Source organism: Ambystoma mexicanum, chromosome 4q (assembly GCF_040938575.1).
Source record: "Ambystoma mexicanum isolate Mex_15411 chromosome 4q, UKY_AmexF1_1, whole genome shotgun sequence".
Taxonomy (NCBI): domain Eukaryota; kingdom Metazoa; phylum Chordata; class Amphibia; order Caudata; family Ambystomatidae; genus Ambystoma; species Ambystoma mexicanum.
The window spans coordinates 412,827,466-412,848,057 of record NC_090928.1 but is presented as its reverse complement, the minus strand read 5'-3'; the positions used below and the strand labels follow the sequence as shown (position 1 = coordinate 412,848,057).

Here is a 20,592-nt window from a genome sequence, read left to right as displayed (position 1 = left end):
CCTCCTTGATGGTGTCAACCAAGCAATCTTTAGGCTTTACCCCACTCCTAGATACTTTGTGCCATAGGTACTCTACCTTGATAACTACAAACCTACACTTCTCCTCCCTCAGTATAATGCCGCTCTTCTCAAATATCTTAAGTGCAGTAGTATCTAGCACCCTACCATGGTCTTCCTCGGACTCCCCAGAGAGAAGCACATTGTCTTGAAAGCAAAAGACAGCCTTCATCCTCCAAATAATCTGTCCATGACCTTTTGAAAGACCGATGAAGCCGATACTAGACCAAAGGGCATCCGTCTGAACTTGAAAACCCCTTCATGTGTAATGAACCCTGTGAACTTCCGACACCCTTCTTCTAATTCCACCTGATGATACGCCGACGACATATCAAGCTTAGAGAACACCTTTCCTTGTCCCACTCTAACCAACATTTCTCCCATATTGGGAAGGGGATGTTGGTCGACCAACACACACTTGTTCAGCTCACGCAGTTCCACGTACAACCACAATTCTCCAGAACTCTTCTTGACAACTACTAAAGGCGAGGTCCAATCCACCCACCCTGCTTTCTCAATGATGCCTAGTTGCAACATCTTGTTCAACTCCTTCTTGACTCCTTCCCTTAAGGTCAACGGAACAGGCCTTAATTTGTCCGCCACGGGTACACTTCCCTTCCTCAAAATAATTTGATGCTGGACCCCTTTAATTTTTCCTACAACCTTCTTAAATACATTGGGGTGTCGCTCCACCGCCGTACAACCCACCTGCAACACTTGCTCAACCTCATTGGGGTTCAGCCTCATCCTCAACTTCTTCTGTTCGCTCCACCCCAACAGTGTGAGACCCTTCTTGGTCACATAGATCTTTCCTTCACTGTGCTGCCCCTTAAATTCAAACTCTCCAATGAAATATCCCAACAAGTCAATAGCATCCTGAATATGCCCCCCAGGCCTTATATCAGAGGTTAACAAATTCTGGATGTCTCCCTTTACATCCCTTTCAAACACCTCCCTGGACATGAGGGAGATCTTTGACCTTGAATGCGCCATCATCCAGACCTCTCTGCAATTGATTCTAATACACGCATACGGGTGCTCACAAGTATGATCATCCTCTCCATTACACACAACATTGATGGTGTTGACGATAATGTTCTCTACAGGATATTCCTCTTCTTCATCTGATGACTTTTGTCCATCTTCCTCGTTGACATAGAGTACTCTCCTCTGGTTGAATTGACAAAATTGATAATGTTTACAACAGTTTGCAAAATGTCCCTTCCTCCTACATTTTGCACAGGTAGCTTTCCTTCCTGGACATATCACTGACGCAGCAAAATGGGATTGCTGGTGCACCGAAAGCATAAACGTTCTTCTCTTTTTCCCCCTTTCTGTTTGCTTGCTTTGACTTCCACCCCTCCTCAAGCAATTTGTTTTTCTTTATCCTTTGCTTTCTTCTTGCTCTTGGACTCACTCACATTCAGGACTTCTGGCTTCACCTCATTGGTTTCTCTTCCTGTTACTTTGGCAACACATGCCAATGAATGTTCTACCCTCTGGGCTATGTCCAGTACTTCATCAAGGGTGGGCTCCTCCCTTAACCATAACTCCTCCCGAATTCTGTCTGTGCCACAATGTGTCATAAATTGGTCCCTTATGTGTTCGTCATAAGCCCCTTCAAATGTGCACGACAATGCCAGGTGGCGTAGAGCCTTAAGAAATTCTTCCACCGACTCACCTGGCTCCTGCACTCTCATGTGGAAGTTGAATCGTTCCAAAATCGTGCTAATTTTGGGGTTAAAGTGTAAATCCAGTCTGAGCAATGTGCTTTCAAGTTCATTCATTGAGTCACCTCCACCATCATTTGGAGGTTGCGGTAGGGTCTCAAAAATCCTTTGTCCTATATACCCCAGATAGTGTATTAACAAAGCTAACTTTCTGTCGTTGAAGAAGGAATTTGCACAGGCAGCCTTGATCTAGTGCAAAAAGCTCTTTTTCCACTGCGGCAACTTTATTCTCATTGAACCAGTAGTGGCCATAAACATGGGTGGTCCTGATGCACTTGACATAGCCATCTAGACTCGTCCTTTTTAGGTCAGCCGCTCACAGGGTTTGGCTTCCTGTACACTTGTGCAGTCTTTCCTTGCCCTTTTGACTTTTCCCTTGCACACCCTTGTGTTCTTTGCAAAATACTGTACTGCACTGTGGTCCTTCCCCCCACCTGGGAATTTCCCCTCTCCTATTGTTCTTGCTGACTGTGTCTTTTTCACCATTCACCTTCTTGCTCCCTTGGGTACTGTGTCTGTCATTTGGATCTCCCCTCTAATCTCCTCAGCTGCTGTTCTGACTGCCTCTGCCCTTTCTCTGCTCTTCTTGTGCATGTCGGCCCCACTGCTTTACCCCTTCCACTATTCTTCTTGTCGTGTGTTGCCGCCCTTCTCCTCCCTTCTGCTCCGTCAAATTTCTTCACCGTGTATGGAGCGCCAGTGCACTTGCGCTTCTCTTACTTGAGGGAGGGAGTTCCTATATTCAGGTGTCCCTCTATACCGTGCCCTACGATAGGAGAACGTTGGTGTTCTACGGCTTCCCCGCAGGGCGAACACTGTAGGCGGGATAGTAGGCTCCCTGAACAGTGAGTAATGCGCCTCTCTGGGGAGACTACTCTTTTCACAGACATGTGCTTCACCCGAAATGGAACTCCAGGGGCATTATATATTTTTTCTGTAGCGGGTCGAGGCGCCTTGTAGTGTCTGAACTAATGATTACGGCGAGGACGCCCGGCAAACACTTACTTGGTGGGCAGCAGTCGCTCTACCTTTCTGGACCACACGTAAGGCGCATGGAGGCAGTCCCTCGTTGGCTGCTGCAACGTTAAGAAACGGAGCGGCACGGCATACTCTTCCTTCTCGCTGGGGGTCCTGCATGGTTCGAGATCCTCGTCGCCAATGTTACACTAATGACACCGAGACACAGTAGCTTTTATGAAGTCTTTATTTGTAAGATCTTATCATCCAAGACACAAATGGTTCCTTTGGATCAAAGAGACACTTTGATACAAAGGAACTGTTGGATATTGATACACTTTGACACATAGGAACTGTTGGACAAAGAGACACATTTTACCATCCTACCTAAAAATCGGGGCAAATGGAACCACCCTCTGGATCCAAGGGTCTTTCCTTGGAAACCATTTGTTTTGGAGTCATCCTTATATTTTTGGTTTTGAACATTTTTTGCTAATATCAAGTAAATTGGGCCTCATCAGGAGTCTGGTGGTATCCCGGCAGGAATACCTCTGGGATACCACCAGTGCAACTAGCGTTACCACTACTCGGTCCGGTGTTATTAGCGCCGGATCATGAGTAGCTGTACAGCGGTAAATTCCCATTCCCCATTGGATCCCATTACCGCCATTCGTAATTGGCCCCTGTGGTAATAGCGCCGAAAACACCCTCAAACGGGCAGTAAGGGGACATTTTTACCACCAGCAAAAATCTGGTGGTAAATCTCCTACCTACCGCCCAACTCATGACTGGACCAACCCTTCAATGTGGCAGTAATAGCATTACCGCTTCATTTAAGGGCTAAGGCCCAATTCAAGACATTTCTGTGCAACCTTTGTTGTTTTGTTTCTAGTGTGAGGATCAGCTTAGAATGTTTTGGACAGAAGGAATGCTTTTAGGTTTCTGCCTACTTGACACAGACAGATCTTTTAGTTTTAGTTTTCTAGGTAGGGAAATTTCTCTTTAGAATAGAAATAGAGAGGCAGTTTCCCAACCCATTTCTGTTTAATAAAATTTCTGACTTTGTGAATAAAATAACTTTGTGTCCGTCTTTCATTTCTTTTTTTCCTGACCCACAACATATGTCAGTCTTGTTTTCCTTGTGAGTTTTGTGACCATACAGCTGTTTATATTAATGGTTAAATATATTAGATAGGGATGGAACATTATGCTCATTTACGACAATGTTGGGATATTTGTCAATGCTCGCTCTGCTGTTGTTTTTACAGACTACATTCCACTGAATTGTTCATATCCCCCTTTTTGTTTGTTGTGTTATACTTTGGTAATACTATTGTAAACTAAGTGTATCTGAATAATGAGAAATTATGAATAAATTGAAAACTAAATAAATAAAATAATATAACAGAATACAGAGCAAAAAAAAGAAAAAAAAAGAAATTCAGTGAACAAACCTTAGGTAAGAGAGAGTTAAGGTGATCAGATTTAACGTGAAAAAAGCATAGCAACAAAACCTTTGAAATTCAGTGAAATAACCTTGTTTAACAGAAAGTTAAGGTGATCAGATTTAATGAGGCAAACCCCTGAAAATCGGCACTTGCATTACAAGCATGTCCACCTTAACTTTGACTACAAAAATAACATCACAGAGGACATCACTGGTGACATCGCTGGTGACCTTACTAATTACATCATAAATGAAATCAGTGATGGCTTCAGCAATGATCTTTCAACTAAAAATTGTACTACTATAATTCGTAATAGTGCTGTTAAGACGCCTCACTCACTACTAATTGTTTTTCAATAATCCTTATCATTCTTAATTACTACTGCATTAATATGTATTATGCAATAGTTTTGTTTTCCAATACAAACCAGAAAATGTCACTGTCTGATTTATATTGTTTTTCCTATTACTGCACTTAATGTCCACCTTCAATCTAATCAATCTAATCATGTATAATTCATAATGCTTGCTGTTCTTCAAGAATTGCTATGCTCTAATATGTCTTATATTTATAAAAAATACCAAAAATGTATACAAAAAAACAACCCGTAACGATATTAAAACCTGGGATTTCTCTGTCATTTTCTGAAGAATGGTCACATGACATGATATTTTGCATTGTTTTTTTTCCTTGGGATATACCTTCCATCACCACCAATAACAATTTCATATCGAAAACGTAGAACAGGATTGACAGCCTAACTGTGTATTTTCATTGTTAACGTGTACAGGTGTTGCAAGTGAGAAATCTATTTACAAGGAATGAGGGCTTTGTGCAATGTATAGAAATAGACAGCCAAAGTGACACAATTATATGATGGTGGAACTTTCATGGATTTTTGTCTTTAATTTCAGGTGATAAGACTTGCAAGTCACATTCTTTATCCCGGATAAACCGTGAAGACAATCAATATTTGAAGGACCGTGAAGAAATGGGCATGATGCAAAGCAATGATGGTCTCAGCACAGGTCAGCTGAACTCTTGCAGATGAAAGCAGTTAAACAGGTTCTGCTTTTCTTCGTGCATAGAATACCAAGATGACGCAGCCAAATATCTCACTCTGTCCTAATGTTAATATATGTAAATCCCAATCTATGCATATATGTCTATGCATGCCTCTGCGAGCTCTTCCCACTACAACACACAGCGCACCTGATTTTGTATTAATTGAAGAACAGGATGTTATTTCGAACCGAAATGAGTTGCAAATTAGGCAAAATTAGAGAGCAGAGACAGTCCTATATTGTAATGTGCCTTTACATAAAGCGTTGTTGGATTTTACAGCGCATTCTAGGTGGCGTAGGGGTAAATGTGGGGACATATAACGGGTACAGGGATTGGAGAACATAGAAGCATAACAATATTTATAACATTGAGAGTCTCCTTCCAGTATTTATAAATTGCATAGAGCAGCTTGCTTGTAGAATGCAGGTGAGGACTGTTGGGTGGTTTGTTTTGATAGAAGGGTGGTGTGGTTGCAGAAGGGGCCTTCCTTTGATGAAAGGTGAAGTTTGAGCCTCGCTTTGAAGAGTACCAATGAGGAGATGGCTTTGATGGCCAGACGAGAGCAATCCAGAGGAGTGGAGCAAGTAGGGAAAAGGACCAAAAGTGGGTCGAGGCACGGAGTGGGTAAGCAAAATTAGAGTTTTTTTTAATATTTTGAGCTTGCAGTTCTATTCTATGACTCACAAGCCTCCTTTGTGGGCTGTGATTGGCCATTTGGTGTGTATTTTGGGCCTGCTCTCGAAATTGTAGCAGGGGGCAACAGGAGTGGTTAGTCTGTGAGTGGGCTGGGTTCTGGGAAAGTACTTTGACCGTCAACTACCCTAGGATTTGTGAGGGGGGGGTCCTTGAAAGTGTGTAATAGCGTTGTAAAAACAAACACAAAAGGCTGGATTTGTCTTTGTGCCTGCAAACCCGGTCCACATCTCTCTAGGCAGGCTTGGAGGTTTGAGACCAGCTTGAACCCTTGGACTTGGCTTGAACCCACTGACAGGGCTGTCAATGGCTCACAGACCCACCAAGGACATGCTCAGTCACCATCGCTGCTCGCTTTGGCTGCCTGAGACATGGCCAAGCTATGCTCTGGGTAAAGTGACAACTGGGAATGGTTGCAGGCCATGCCCAATGACCACAGTTGATTGGTTTTTGGTCGCCTAGGGAATATACAAAGTTTCCAATGGGGAAAGCCACTGGCCCTGCCCAGTGGTTACTTTGGTGTTCTGATCGGAGCATGTGGTATTGCGAAATGCCATGTCCCGGGCTAAGTGGCCATTCAACACATAGGGCCTCATTACGACCCTGGCGGAACAGGTTAAACGGCGCTGTAAAAGGCTGCAGTGCCGTTCAACCCGTTCCGCCACATTACGAGGTTCCCTCGCGGGACACGTTAAGCACGCCTGGGAAAACCAGACGTGCATACCGGGTCCCGCGAGGGGAAGAGGGAGCAAACAACGGGCCATCTCGTAATGGCCCGTTGTTTACTCCCTCTCCCATTCCCATTCAGCCCTATGGGGGCTGAAATGGGAATGGGGATGAACCGTGTCCGTGTCCTCAAGTGAGGAATTACCGGGCCATCCGAACTCGGAATGGTCCGGTAAGTCCTCATTCCGAGGACACGGACACGGATGCGGTTTTGCCGGCAGCCATGTCGGCAATAGCGGCATGGCTACCGGCATACCTCGTAATGAGGCCCATAGTGTGGCTTGGGCGTTCTGTGGCATGGCCAAATGAGATGCCCTGGACAAATGGCCCCTAAGCCATGCCTTGTGGATGCAATAGGTAACTTGTAGGTGTCTGGGGCATGTCGTAATGCTATGCCCTGGACAAAGTATCCACTACTGCCATGCCCGTTAGAAACGTATAGGTATGTTTGCGTAAATCATTGTGAAAACTGGCCACTTGTAATTCTTATGCTTTATAAAGAGATGGACTAGTGTATGTTAATTTAGTTAAAAATAGTGCAGCTCGTTTTCCTCTACAATTGTGTAGAAAACGCTTGTAGTAACTAAGCTAGAATTATTCCTGTTTCCTGTTCAAAAAAGGTATTTTTTATATGTAAATGTGTGTGTTAGGGAGAATTCTCTGTTTTTTTTTTTTTAAAAGTATTTTTATTGGTTTCGTGGTATGATAAAACATTACAAACTCGTGAATTAAACAAGTGAAAAAGAGAGAAAGAGAGAATAAGATGGGGAGAAGGAAAAGAAAAGAAAAGAACAAAAGGAAACTTATCCTAAACAACTATAGTCTTCGTGTAATGTAGTAAGTGAGGTCCATGATGGTGATTCAGTCCAGAGTATGGCTTCTCAGGAAGTGGAGGGGAACAGCTACAAGAGGCATATACTTTGTAATGATGGGAGCCTGTCACTGGGAACCGCAACAGGTGTTCAAGGGGGCTTATGGTCCGCGTCGAAGAGCATGCCCGTCAGAAGGGCCCTCCAAGCGACCAAGGAGCCGCCTGTGGCTTCTCCACTAGATGTAGTTCCTTCCTGCCAGGCTCTGGTCTCTGCCGTCGTCCACCTCGCCATTTCGTTTAACCATCGCTCGTGTCTGGGGCCCGCTGGTGTCTTCCAAGCCATCGCTATAGTTCTTTTGACAAGTATACATGAAATGTCCATTAATTTCACGAGGTGTTTGAATTTATTCGGTCTAGGGTATGTACCCAATAGGCACTCTCCTGGTGACCATTCGTATCGCTCCATGCCGGCGTCTCTACAGGATTGCTTGGCTTTCGACCAGAGTGTCATCACTTTGGTGCAGGACCAGAACATGTGGATCATGTCTGCCTTGTCGTTCCCGCACCATGGGCACACCGGTGGAACCTTCGCGTTGAACGAGGCAACCCTGTGGGGGGTCATGTAAGTTCGATGAAGGACGTTCAATTGTATCTGGCCAAATCTGGAGTTTCTCGAGACTTTCTTGGGGAATATTAGTGCTCTTTCCCATTCTTTATCAGTGAGCGGGGCTGCGAGGTCTGCTTCCCATTTCGCCCTCAGTGTCGCTCCCTTAGGGTTTGGTTTGTCAATGAGCCTGTTGTATAACCTGGAGACTGGTCTCCATCCATCAGAGAGGTCATACATTTCTTGTAGTAGAGGGTCCGAGGTAGGTTCCTCTGGCCAGGTGGGCCACTGATTCTTGGCGGTACGTTTGAGCCTATGGTACCAAAGGAACTGACCTTTGGGTAGCCCTTCGATTTCTTGGATCGATTCAAAGTCCCTGAACACCCCATCTTCAAACATGTCCCCCCATGTGTATATCGCGGCTTCCTCCCACTTCCTTGCTATGGGGAGGTCTGCCTCCTTCTTGCACGCATCTGCCATTATGGGATGGTCCGAAGAGTATGGGTGTTGTACCCTCCTGATGTGGCAAGTCCTGGTCCATATCTGTCTGCCAAGCCCGACAACCATGGGGGTTTCCGGAGAGCGGCAGAGGGGATCCCACAGGGTTTCCTTGGGTGTTAAGTTGGTGTGGTGTTGCTTCAGCAGCCCCAGTTCGGCGGAAGGTTCGTCTGACAGCCATCTTGTGATGTGACTGAGCTGGGCGGCCAAGTAGTAGAGCTGGAGATCTGGAAGTTTGATTCCACCCTCTTTATGTGGGAGGGTTAATGTGGCCAGTGACAGCTTATGCCTGTGGGGTCCCCATAAAAAGTCCTTGATAATAGCTTCCAATTTCCTGAAGAAGGGGGGCCGTATGTAATGGCAAATGTTCACAAAGAAGTATAAGAAGCGAGGGAGGATTATCATTTTGACTATCGCCGCTCTCCCCACCATTGCCAGTGGGAGTTTAGACCAGAATTTTATGGACCGTCGGAGGTTGGTGACGGCTGCTTCTGTGTTGTGCTCATGTGTGAGCTGTGGGGTGTGGCTGAGATTAATCCCCAGGTATCTGAACTTCTCGAGTTGCCATTTTATCCCTATGATCGGAAGGTCCTCCGCTGAGATGTCTCTCAATCCGGCCAGGGGGAATGCTGAGGATTTGTGTCTGCTAAATTGGATTCCGGAGTATCTCGCGTAGTTGTCGAGTACCTCCAGTGCTGTTAATGCATTGAACTCAGGGTCTTTTAGGTACAAGAGAACGTCATCAGCATACAGTGATATTATGTTATAGGCGTTGCCCACCTTAATGCCGGCGTCAAAGAGTTGCTGTCGAAAGTATAAGGCAATCGGTTCGAGTCCCAGTATGTACAGCATGGGCGAGAGTGGGCATCCTTGTCTCGTGCCCCTCTGTATTTTCCAGGGTTCTGAGACTGTGCCGCCTGTCTTGACCCTGGCCACTGGGGAGTTGTAGAGAACCTGGACCCATCTGATGAAACCATTTCCGAAGCCAAAAGCCCGCAGGGCCTCCACCAGCCACTCCCAGTAGATGGAGTCAAAAGCCTTAATGGCGTCAAGTGACAGTATCGCTAGATCTTCCTCCGAGTCGTGAGTTTCGGCCATGATGTGTTGAAGCCTCCTCAAATTGGCTGTAGTGTTGCGACCTGGGACAAATCCGTTCTGATCCTCATGGATCATGGACCCTAGCACTCTAGCAAGTCTGCTGGCCAGTATTGAGGTGAGGATCTTGCTATCATAATTGAGCATGGCCAGGGGTCGGTATGAGTCGCAGTCAGTGGGTGGTTTATGAGGTTTAAGCATGGGGATGATTATGGTTTCTCTCATGGTGTTGGGGAGGATCCCATTTGTGTAAGCTTCCTGATAGACTTCGTGTAGGATGGGGGTGAGAATGGGTTCGTATGCTTTATAGAATTCCGGCGTAAGTCCGTCGCTACCTGGGGTCTTGGAGGTGGCGAGCGACCTGATGGCCCATCTTACATCATCGGGAGTAATGTCCTTGTCTAGTTCGGTTCTCTGTTCGTTGGTTATTTGGGGTATGTCAATCTCACCCAGGGTGTCTATTATTTCAGTGGTGGGGATTCGGGCTTCATGAGCATATAGTTTTGAGTAGAACTCGGCAAATGCTTTGTTGATCCCCATCTGCGTCCTGTGGGATGTACCATCTGCATCTATTATCTCTGTTGGTAAGTGTTTGGGGTGCTCCCTTCTGCATAGCCAGGCCAACAGCTTACCCGGTTTGTCTGATTCCCTGTGGGATCGAGCGGTGTACGTGGCAAAGTCAAATTTTTCAAGTCTGTCCCAGGAGAGTTGACATTTCTCTCGGGCCGTTTTCAGTTCCGTTTCGACTCCTGGGGAGGTATCAAGAGTGGACTCCAGGCGGGTGATCTCTGATTCCTGGGCCTCAAGTGATGTCTTTAGTTGCCTGCGGGTGCCACCAGCTCTAGATATAATTTCTCCTCTGGTGACCACCTTCATGGCCTCCCACAGTGTGCTCCAAGTGGAGACGGATCCCTTATTGATATCGACGTACTCCTCTAGTTTCTCGGCAAGGTCCTCTCTGAACTGTGGGTCCTCTAGTGTCGCGGAAGGCATTCTCCACATGGGGATCGGGGGTCTGGGTCCTCTCTGCCTCCATTGCATGATTAACGGGGAGTGATCGGAAATAGTTCTCCCCAGATACTCTGTGGTTACCGCCAGCGGGGCTTCGTCACGGTCAACAAACAAGTAATCTATCCTTGTGTGGACATTGTGTGGGGCTGAGTAATGGGAATAACTCCTATCGGATGGGTGTTGTATCCTCCAGATGTCCACTAGGTTGAGTTGGTCTAGTGTTTCCTCCATGGCACGGGTTGCAGGGTTGCTTGGTTGGGGGGGAGGAAGCGATCTGTCCATGGTTGTGTCCATAACACAGTTAAAGTCTCCTCCCCACAGGAAGGTTTGGCCTCGGTGGTGTGCCAGCTTGGAGCACAATGTGTTGAGGTACGACGGGATTCCGTGTTGCGGGAAATATGTGTTAGCCAAGCAGATCGGGGTCTGTTCCATAGTTCCCCACATTATTACGTATCTGCCGTCCTTGTCAGATTCACATCCATGTAGTTGGAAGGGCACATTTGGGTTTATCCATATTAACACACCCCTTGCGTATTTGGAATATGGGGATCCCCTCACAGTTCCCTCCCATCGGTCTGCCAGTTTAGATAGAGCGTCCTCGGTGAGGTGTGTCTCCTGTAACATCGCTATCGAGACTTTCTTCCTCCTGAGGTAGGACTGTATGCGGTTCCTCCTGAGGTACGAGCCCATTCCCCTTACATTCCACGTCATGACATTGAGTTGTGATGCCATTGGTGTGGTGTTCTGAGTTTGGCGTGAGGGGCAGGCACGGCTGCCCAGTGTGGCATCAGAGCGTGGTTGGTAAGTCGTAAGTGATAGGCCTCTGATTCGTCGGTTCTTGAAGCGTTTCCTGTGGCCATCTCGGTATTTTCAAGCATCAGTGGAACAAAGACTATGGTGCTAACTAAACTAATAACATAACTCGAACTGGTGCGCCCAGCGACTACAACTGTGTCGCGGTGCTCAGGCGCTCTCGCGCCGTCTGTGCCCATCCGGGAGTCGGGCGCGAGTTGGGTCGGGCAGAAACTCGCCCGGTGGTTCTTTCGCTGGGGGCGGGGTTGCTGCGAGGCGGCGAGGCCAAACGAGGGTCGTTTCCATACGATATACTGTTAATTGGGTTACCTGCTTGGGTCCGGCTATTTATGCTTCGTACGTGGACGGTGTGGAGGGTCCCTGAGGTCCGGTTCTGCTCCCCCGAGGTTCAGTCTTCCCCACCTGGGTTGTCTGCACCGTCTGCAAGGTTATTGTCCTCTAGCCACATGTTGGCCGCTTCCGGATTCTCGAGGAAGATTGCCCGCCCTTTGTGGATAACTTTCAGGCGGGACGGGTACAGCAGTCTGTATTTAAGGTTCAGTTGGCGAAGCCTTGCTTTGATCGGTACAAACGAGTTCCTCTCTCTTTGTACTTTCTGGGTGTAGTCCGGGTATATGGAAATCTTAGCTTCGCCCTGTACAATAGGGCCAGTTTCCCTGGAATATCTTAGTATAGTTTCCCTGTCCTGGAAGTTTAGTATCTTGGCTATAATTGGCCGTGGATGTGATCCAGGGGGGGGTCGTTTCTGTAGGGACCTGTGGGCTCTCTCCACCGAAAACCCCTGGGTCAGCTTGCCGGCCCCAACCTCCTGTAGCAGCAGGGTTTCAACATAGGACGTGGTATTTGGGCCTTCATTCCCCTCCGGGATACCTAAGATTCTGATGTTCCCTCGTCTGGCCCGACCCTCGGCCTCCTCCGCCCTCTCTTCTAGGAATGTGACTTTCCTTTTTAGGTCCGAAACTTCAGATTGTAGGGTCGCCGCGGCCGCGGACCCCACCCCTGTGGTTTTCTCCATGGCCGTCACCCTTTCCGTTAAGTTGCGGGCATCTTGGCGGATGAGTTGTATGTCAATTTTAAACTCGTCTATCTTGGAGTCGATGTGGGTCTTTAATGAGGCAATTGCATCCATTATCTGGGAGTGGTTATCTTTGGGGTCAGTCTCTTGCGAGCGAATGGTTTCGGTAGAGCTGGCCCTGGCTTGGGTGGGAGTCTTTGCCCTGGCTGAGACAAAGGAGTCCATGGTGGCGGCCCTGGTTTTTTTTGCGGCCATGTTGGGGGCGTAATAGTGGTTGCCCCGGAGTCCTGAGTCTGGAGGGGTGAAGTTCAAGACCGCTCTCTTATATAGCCCAGAGTGGTGTTCTAGGGTGGATTGTGCCCAGGGGAGTTGTTGTTTCGATAGTTAGAGGCTGACCAGGGCGGATGAGGTGGGGCGCATGAGGTGGGGCACTTCTCTGTGCCTCCAGGTGTTCTGACCGCTATCCTGGTGCCCGTGTCTCTGTCTCTGTCCCTGGGCTTACGGGTGATGGAGCCGGGGCGCTTAGGGTAGAGGTTGTCCCCACTTGGTGAGGGAGTCCAGCTGGGGACAATGCAGGCTGTGGTTGGGGAGGATGGTCGGGGCCGTACTCACTGTTGCTTCGCGGCTTTGCGCACCGTCACTGCCTTCCGGATCGCTTCTAGTTTCCGGGCCTTTGGTCCTGGTAACGGGCCACAGCAGCCCAGTGCCCCAGCAGCTCCTCCGACCCTGCCGGCCAGCGGTGGCCTCCCTGTAATTGAGTGTAGGCCCAGGAGGGGGGGGCCGAGGCTGTCTCCTCTCGGCGGAGAAGTCCAGTTGGGCGGCCCAGCTGGATGGACGATGCAGGCCGTGAGTGGGGAGTGCAGCCGGGGTTGTGCGTACGATCACTCCGCAGCTTGGTGCCTCTTCGCGGTCTTCCGGGACATCGGGCGAGGCAACGGGCCACAGCAGCCTAGTGCCCCAGCAGCTCCTCCGGCTCGGCCACCCGGCGGCTGCCCCCCTGTAAAAGAGTGTAGGCCCAGTAAGGGGAGGCCGATGATATCGCCGCGTGCTCCTGTCCCCCGGAATACGCGGCGTGTATGTTTCCGAGCAGGTCTCCGGTGGTGGGGAGAAAGTTGGAGGCAGGTGAGCTCCTCGCCGCCGTCTCCAATATGCAGTTTTGCGCCTCGGCGGAGCTCCAAGATAGGGCAACTCCGGCGCGTAATGTCAACCAGGGCCTTCCGTCGTGATGATGGGGGAGTAGGGCGAGGGTCGGATGTCGGCCACAGTCGGGTGTTGGGATGAGGCCCGCTCCGCTGTGGTGCGTCTCCGCGATGTTCCCCGCCTGGGTGTGCTGGTGGGGGTGCTTTACGGAGGCATCGCTAGGCTCCGTGAGCCGCCATCTTGGATCCAGGCGCGGCGGGGGGAGGGAGTGCGTTCGGTGATCTGCGCCGACGTCTGGGAGGCCGGAGGGTCCGACCCCTCGAGCTGGTTCTGTGCGGGATCGCCTCACACACCACTGCGTTCTTTCCAGGGGGCTGCTAACCCTCTGAAGCCGGAGATGAATGATTCGAAAACGGCGTCTCGGCCGGAGCCCGGCGAATCAGCCTCTGCTCGCCATCGACTCCAGGCCACGCCCCCAGGGAGAATTCTCTGTTAAGGCTAATTTCCCAAACCTAGTGAGTCCCCCAGCAGCTTTGCTGGATTTTTGGGGTTTCTTTTTTTCTCCTGCCAAGAGTGAGACTCTTTTTCTCCCACTCTTAGACATGATTTGAGATATCCTTTGACTTTGTAATGTGTTTTATGGGCTATGGGGTCTTTTACTCCATAGGGCTTCATGTGCATTTGGTATGTGTGTTACACAGCACCCTCCATGCAATAACACAGGGGTGTGTTAGTGACCCCCAAACATAGACTCCGTAACCTGGGACTGACTACTGTCTCCCAGGGCATGTAAAGTCACCATTGGCTTTACTAGTCCTAAATTGTGAACAGAACCAGTACAAACCATCATATTGTGGGCGTACTGGTAGGGGCAATTCGATTGCCCCAGGGTCTGTTGTTCGAGGGGGCACTGTCCAGTCCCCCCTGAGCGAGTTTTGGCTGGTGGCAGTGGATACTACTTTTTATATTCAACCGCAAATATATTCCTATGGGATTTTCCCATTGTTCGAGGCTAATACTTTTTAACATAGCCTCAAACATACCGCCGGTTTATTTATTTAATATTAATTCACCGGTTGGTATTTTTTGCCAGAACTCGGTTCCAAAATGGCGTTTGTGTTCGCTTCTGTGACTCCAACCCGAAGTTGAGCCCTTTGTTCCACTTTTGGCGGGCTTCTGCACAGAAGCCCTCCAAAGTGGTGCCACTCTGTCTGGGTACCACAGGGGGTGCAGGAGGGGGTTTAGGCACCCTGGACTGAGTTGCCTCGGCAACTCAAGTCGCACTCTTGTGTGATTGGCCCAGTGGTGAGCTGCCCGGCTCACCACTTAGCATCTTCGAGTGACAGCTAGGACTGATGAAGGGGGGTTTTCTGCATAAAAGCAGGGCTTTGGGGACTGGGACTTCAGACTTCAGGACCAAAGAATCCGAAGGGGGAGAAGCTGAGCCAACCTGCAACGACGACACCACCGGTGGAGCCCTGCTGAACCGACTCGCCACTTCTTCCAACGACAGAGGAGATCTTCATCCCGAAGAGTCTTCTTCCTTTGACTGGTGGGGATAACCAGTTTGCCTGCCTTTTCGCCTTCGCGGATCATCTCGTGGCCGCCTTGCCTGTGCCAAGCACCCCGGCAACCGGGATACCACGTTTTACCACTACCGCAAATAAAAGGGTAGTACATTTTTTACCGGAGAACTCTGCGGCTGGTTTCTACCCTGGCAGTGCAACGACCTTCAGCTTTCCTCCACGTCGAGATCTTCTCTTCCTCTGGACGACGCCGCGACTTGCATCCACTGCCAGGAACAACTGCCCACGCTGGAGGATTCTCTCAACTTTCAAGGTACTGTGTCCGCCTGGCCTCCCTCGCAGTGGTCTGTGTGGGGTGTCTCGTAAATCCTCAACTTACCACTTGGGTTGGCACTAGGCTGGCTAACTGAACTTTTCTGAGCTGACCTGATTCCTTTTTAAACTCTCTGCAAGACTCTCCAAGCCTTTTAAACTGTGTGATCTTGGGCATATTGGTGTCCTACTCTCTCCAAAAGGGAGCCGGGCCTCTGAACTTTTGGCTCACCAGTAGACATTGACTTTCCTGCCTTGCTGAGTGCTTCTAAAGTATTGTGTTGTGTGCTGTTCCTGATTTCTGCCTTTTCCCTCCCTTTTTCTTAACTTATTGGAGTGCCATCTTTAGTTAAGCGCTCACCTCTGCCTGGAAATAAGTGGTGTTAACTAAGACTTGTCTAATAAGGAATAAGGGATGTATATATATATTAATAGTGACTGTGTTTTTAAACTTGCTTACAATAATAGTGCTAGAGTGTTTCTAAGTGTGTCTTTAAATAAATAATTATATACTTGATACCAAAGCTCTGGTCATTGTTTGCTTGTGCTACTGTATTTTGGTACCTATCTTGTATACTCTACATACTGTCTAACTCTTCTTGAGAGAAGTCTGGCTGCTCAGCCACAGCTACCAGGTAAATCTGGGTGGTACAGACTGCTACCAATTGGGTTTACTGCCAACACCTGTAGTCTTAAGCCTTTTGCAGTGGTCCTTAAGGGAACTGCACAGGTTTCTGCCTAACAGCGTGTCTACATATTACACTGTCTTCTGTGGAGAGGCAATTGTAGGCCCAAATAATGTGATTCTGAAAGGGATTAGGGACTTAGTGGCTCAGACTCAATATCTGCGATGGAAAAGGGAGTAGACAATATGAAGCATTTCACAGTACTCCTTTAGAATTGGTTTAATTGTGGGTGACATCTATGTTGTGTGATTAGTCACATTAAGGGGGGCAGTGGGAAAGGTGACTCTTGGGGCTGATGGGAAAATATCCCCTCATTAGATATCCTTGCCTGTTAGAGAATCAGAAAGCGGGTTGCATGTCTGGCACAGAATGTTCCCCATGCTGAGTGATTCAGTGGTTATTGGATCCTAATGGGTGGAAATACTCAAAACAATAGCTCGAGGATAGCTACACCACAAACACCCGAGACAAATTTGTTATAACAGCAATATTTTATTTAGTGTGCTAGCCTGCTTGCAGAGCGAGAAGATGCCTCATATGGTCGTCTGCCTGCAGGGAATCCATCATGGTCAATGCTGCAGAGAGGATCGCTGGTTTACAAGTATCAGAGAGCAAGCAAGTGAGCTACGCATGCACAGAGAACAGGGCAGGACAGTGTAGTTAGGGAACAAATCCAGTTCCATGGCAGGGAATATCTATGTGCAAAGCTGATTGGCACCCATTTTGATTATGTTTGATTCAAAGAATGTGCCCGCTATCTTAACCCCTCTGCTCATGTAGCAAGGATCAATCTATTGATAAGTAGACATGAAAGCTGAAAAGATGCACAGTATATCGTGATGATAAATGGGGGTAACGAGACGTGTGAAGAAGATACGTTTTCACAACGTGCTGCCCAGTTGAATAACCCAGAGATAATGGGAAATGGGGAAAGCCAATCATTTACCTTATTGAGACACTTAATCACGTGTAAACAGTACAAGCAGTGAGGGTGGCGATGGGGGCGGGGATACCACCAGAACTGAGAATGAGTGTGTAAGCCTACTTGGGGCCACATACCCAGGCTCAGGGGAGAACCCCGTCACTGAGAGAATGGAGAACAAAGAACCTGTGATGGGCTCAGATTGCTGAAGGTGAACCAAGAGCCTGTGGTGGGCTCATAACTACAAAAATACATAAGAGCCTGTGGGGGAGGGGTGCGGGGGGGGGCGTTGTGTATGCTGGTGACTCGTGGCTGGTTGCCATTAATAATTTCAGTCTGAAAATAATCCTAGTGGGTGGGAGAATTTCACCCTATATCATTCATGTTGAAGGTGTTCCCTGGGGCAAGAGGGTAAGCACCGGGTCTTACCCAGTTAGGAGTACGTTGGGACTTCGGCTACAAGCCCAGAATGCCAGCACAGTTTTTGGAGCAAATATAAAGCTATTGAAAGAGATCTGGTTAGTGAAGATTTGCCCCTGTGAGTTTGGTGGTAGAGGGGAGGGGAAGGGGATTGATGCTAAAGGTATTGGAAACAGAAATTTGTATATAATGCATTCCCTAACAGTATCTTCATACAAACATCCGGACATCAGTTTTGGGGCTGTTGAGCTTGGGTTTCTTTCTTCCCATTCATTTTACCAGGTGAAGAAGGTATTGTTTGTCAGGCCGATAGGCCCTTCTGGATAAACAGAGGTACATTTGGATTTCGTAAGCATTACAGTGGTGGAGAATTGGGTATATTGAATTTGTGAATGATGGCAACACCACTCCCTTTGCCATTGGACAATTCCACATGCTTTTTTTAGAAGTCAGATGGGTGCTGCAAGACATTTGTGGGTGAATGGGCTGTCCAATTGGAAAAGAAGTCATGTTTTTTTTGTAATATTGGGTTATGTTATGTTACTTGGCATTTATATAGCGCCTTATATATCATTGGTATGACCACAAGGCGCTGGTAGTTTGAACACCCTCGGGAACCGCAATTAAGGTCAGTAGAGTGAGATAGTGTCGTGTGGTGCGTGGATGCACCAGATATGTGTGCAGCTGGTGCAGTTGTCGGATGATAGCGGCTTCCTAGCGATAGGTGTGGTGCTGAAGAGATCAGTTGAATGTGTGCAGTCTGGTGGGTGGACACCCAGACTGGGTTCTGGCTTTGTTAGGCCTGAGGATTGCCTATGTGAGCAGCTAGGCCGGAATGTGCTCGGCTAGCTGCGTTTTATTAGGGTGATGGGTGTTCATGGGGTTGTATTCGTATGTGAACAGCTAGGCCGAATTATCAGGGGTATAGCTGTGTTCTAGTTGAGTGATGGTCTATAGTAGAGAGTAAGCGTAGTGGTGTGATATGGTGGTTATCTGTAAGGCGCCTGAGACCAGGCACGTGAACAGGACGTTGGGGACATACATAGCGACATACGGCTATATAGGGACAGGGATCGATACAGGAATATATATGGAGATACAGATATATAGTAGAATGCGGAACTGTCCGGCGTGCAGCCTGCAGTGATTGGCAGAGGTTCTTTATTAACCCTTAGCATGCATGACTTAACTCACAGATAGGCCGTGGTGAGACAAAACTGGGGCAGGGCTTGGCTTTACAAAGCTGAGAGGTCACTGCAAGGTGAAGATAGGATTGGAGAAGTGGGGAGAAAACGTGTTGAGGTGGGCGCAGGGAGCAAGCTCTGTAAAGCAACATGCACACACGTGGACAGGGGGCTAGCTGCGCTGGAAAAGGCGCCATTCTCATAGTACACATGCATGCCAACATTATCCATTCCATGTGGGAGACAGTTAACCATGCCCGGTTTCACCCCTGCGCTCCGGGACCTGCAATGCTGGATCTCCTCCATTATAAACCCAGGACTACAAATCCCAGAATGCAAAGCCGAAACAGGACTGAACTTGTGTCTCGAATGTTTGAGAGGTGTATGTAGAGGGGCGAAATTGTTAGTGGGTTGGCTACTGGCATCGCTGTTTAGAAGTGATGTGCTAAATGTTTACGTTCTTTCTAGATGTGGTGCATGAATATCTTTGCATTTTTATCTAGATTTGGTACTGGCTAACATTCACAAATTTCATCAAGGGTGGCGCATGCCAATGTTCATAATTTCATCTAAGTGTGGCACAGGTCATCATTCTCATTTCTATTTAGATGCGACACAGGCTAATGTTTATGATTCCATCTAAGTGAGGCACATGCTAACATTCACAATTCTATCGAGATGTGACGGAGGCTAGTGTTCACGATTCCATCTAACTGTGCCACATGTTATCATTCACATTTCTATCTAGATGGGACGCAGGCTAAAGTTCACAATTTCATCTAAGTGTGGCACATGCTATCATTCACATTTCTATCTAGATGCAACACAGGCCAAAGTTTGCAATTTCATCTAAGTGTGGCACATGCTACCATTCACATTTCTATCTAGATGCGACGCAGGCTAAAGTTCACAATTTCATCTAACTGTGGCACAGGCTAAAGTTCGCAATTTCATCTAACTGTGGCACACGCTACTACTCACACCTCTATTTAGATGAGACGCAAGCTAAAGTTCACAATTTCATCTAAGTATGGCACATGCTATCATTCACAATTCTGTCTACATGCGGCGCAAGCAAATTTAAGAATTCCGTCTAAGTGTGGCTAACATTAATAATTCTATCTAGATGTGACACAGGCTAAAGTTAAGAATTCCATCAGAGTGTGTGGCGCATGCTAACATTCACAATTTATCTATATGCAACATAGGCCAAACTTCACATTTCTCTCTAGTTAGCATTGACAATTATGTTAATATGTAATGCATGGGAATATTTATAGTCCAGCCATAAATAGATTTAGGCGGGTGGTTACAAATTAGTATGCATGGGGTAAGTCTATGGCAGTCTACATTATGGAAAGGTAAGGTAGAGTGGCGGGGGCTTTCTGGAGTAGAGTAATTGCTCTACACCCCACCCATGCCACACTTACAGTTTTCGTTGGTGTCTGTTAACTGCTGGTTTCATATGCTTCTCCTGCGGACACTTGCAGACATGTCTTGGAGCCGCCAATGTAGGAGCTGCCCTTTGCCTTGGGGTCCTTAGCCGAAGTGGGCTGCCTGGCAGAGGGCTGCCCTAGGGAAGGCTAGTTATGACTGGTGATCTAGCCTATCAAGGGACGGAGGCGGGCGGGGAGGTGGGAGCTGGGTGCGGGGAGGAAGCGAAGACACACAGTGCACAAAGGGGTTAGGGGGGACTAAAGACAACAAAATGGACATCAACAGCAAGGCCAGGGGGCCGGGTTGTGAAAGGCGGGTATCTTGAGACATAGGACTATGATATGAGTACTTTTTTGGTAGGCAGTGGTGGCGAGTGGCGCTTTTTTATGATGTTCAACCTTTGTGAGGTTTAGCTGGTTGTAATTTCTAGATTTAAATCATG

At 48.0% G+C, this 20,592-nt stretch overlaps 1 protein-coding gene across 2 annotated transcripts in view; it reads left to right on the top strand.

Annotated features, from left to right (window-relative positions):
• LOC138467756 (zinc finger protein 879-like) overlaps window positions 1-20,592 on the top strand; it is a 702,003-nt gene that overhangs the window by 263,989 nt on the left and 417,422 nt on the right. For both annotated transcript variants that reach the window (XM_069607986.1, XM_069607985.1), the window contains one exon: window positions 5,107-5,220. In XM_069607986.1, the coding sequence (XP_069464087.1) occupies window positions 5,107-5,220 (114 nt within the window). The remainder of the gene's footprint in view (window positions 1-5,106; window positions 5,221-20,592) is intronic.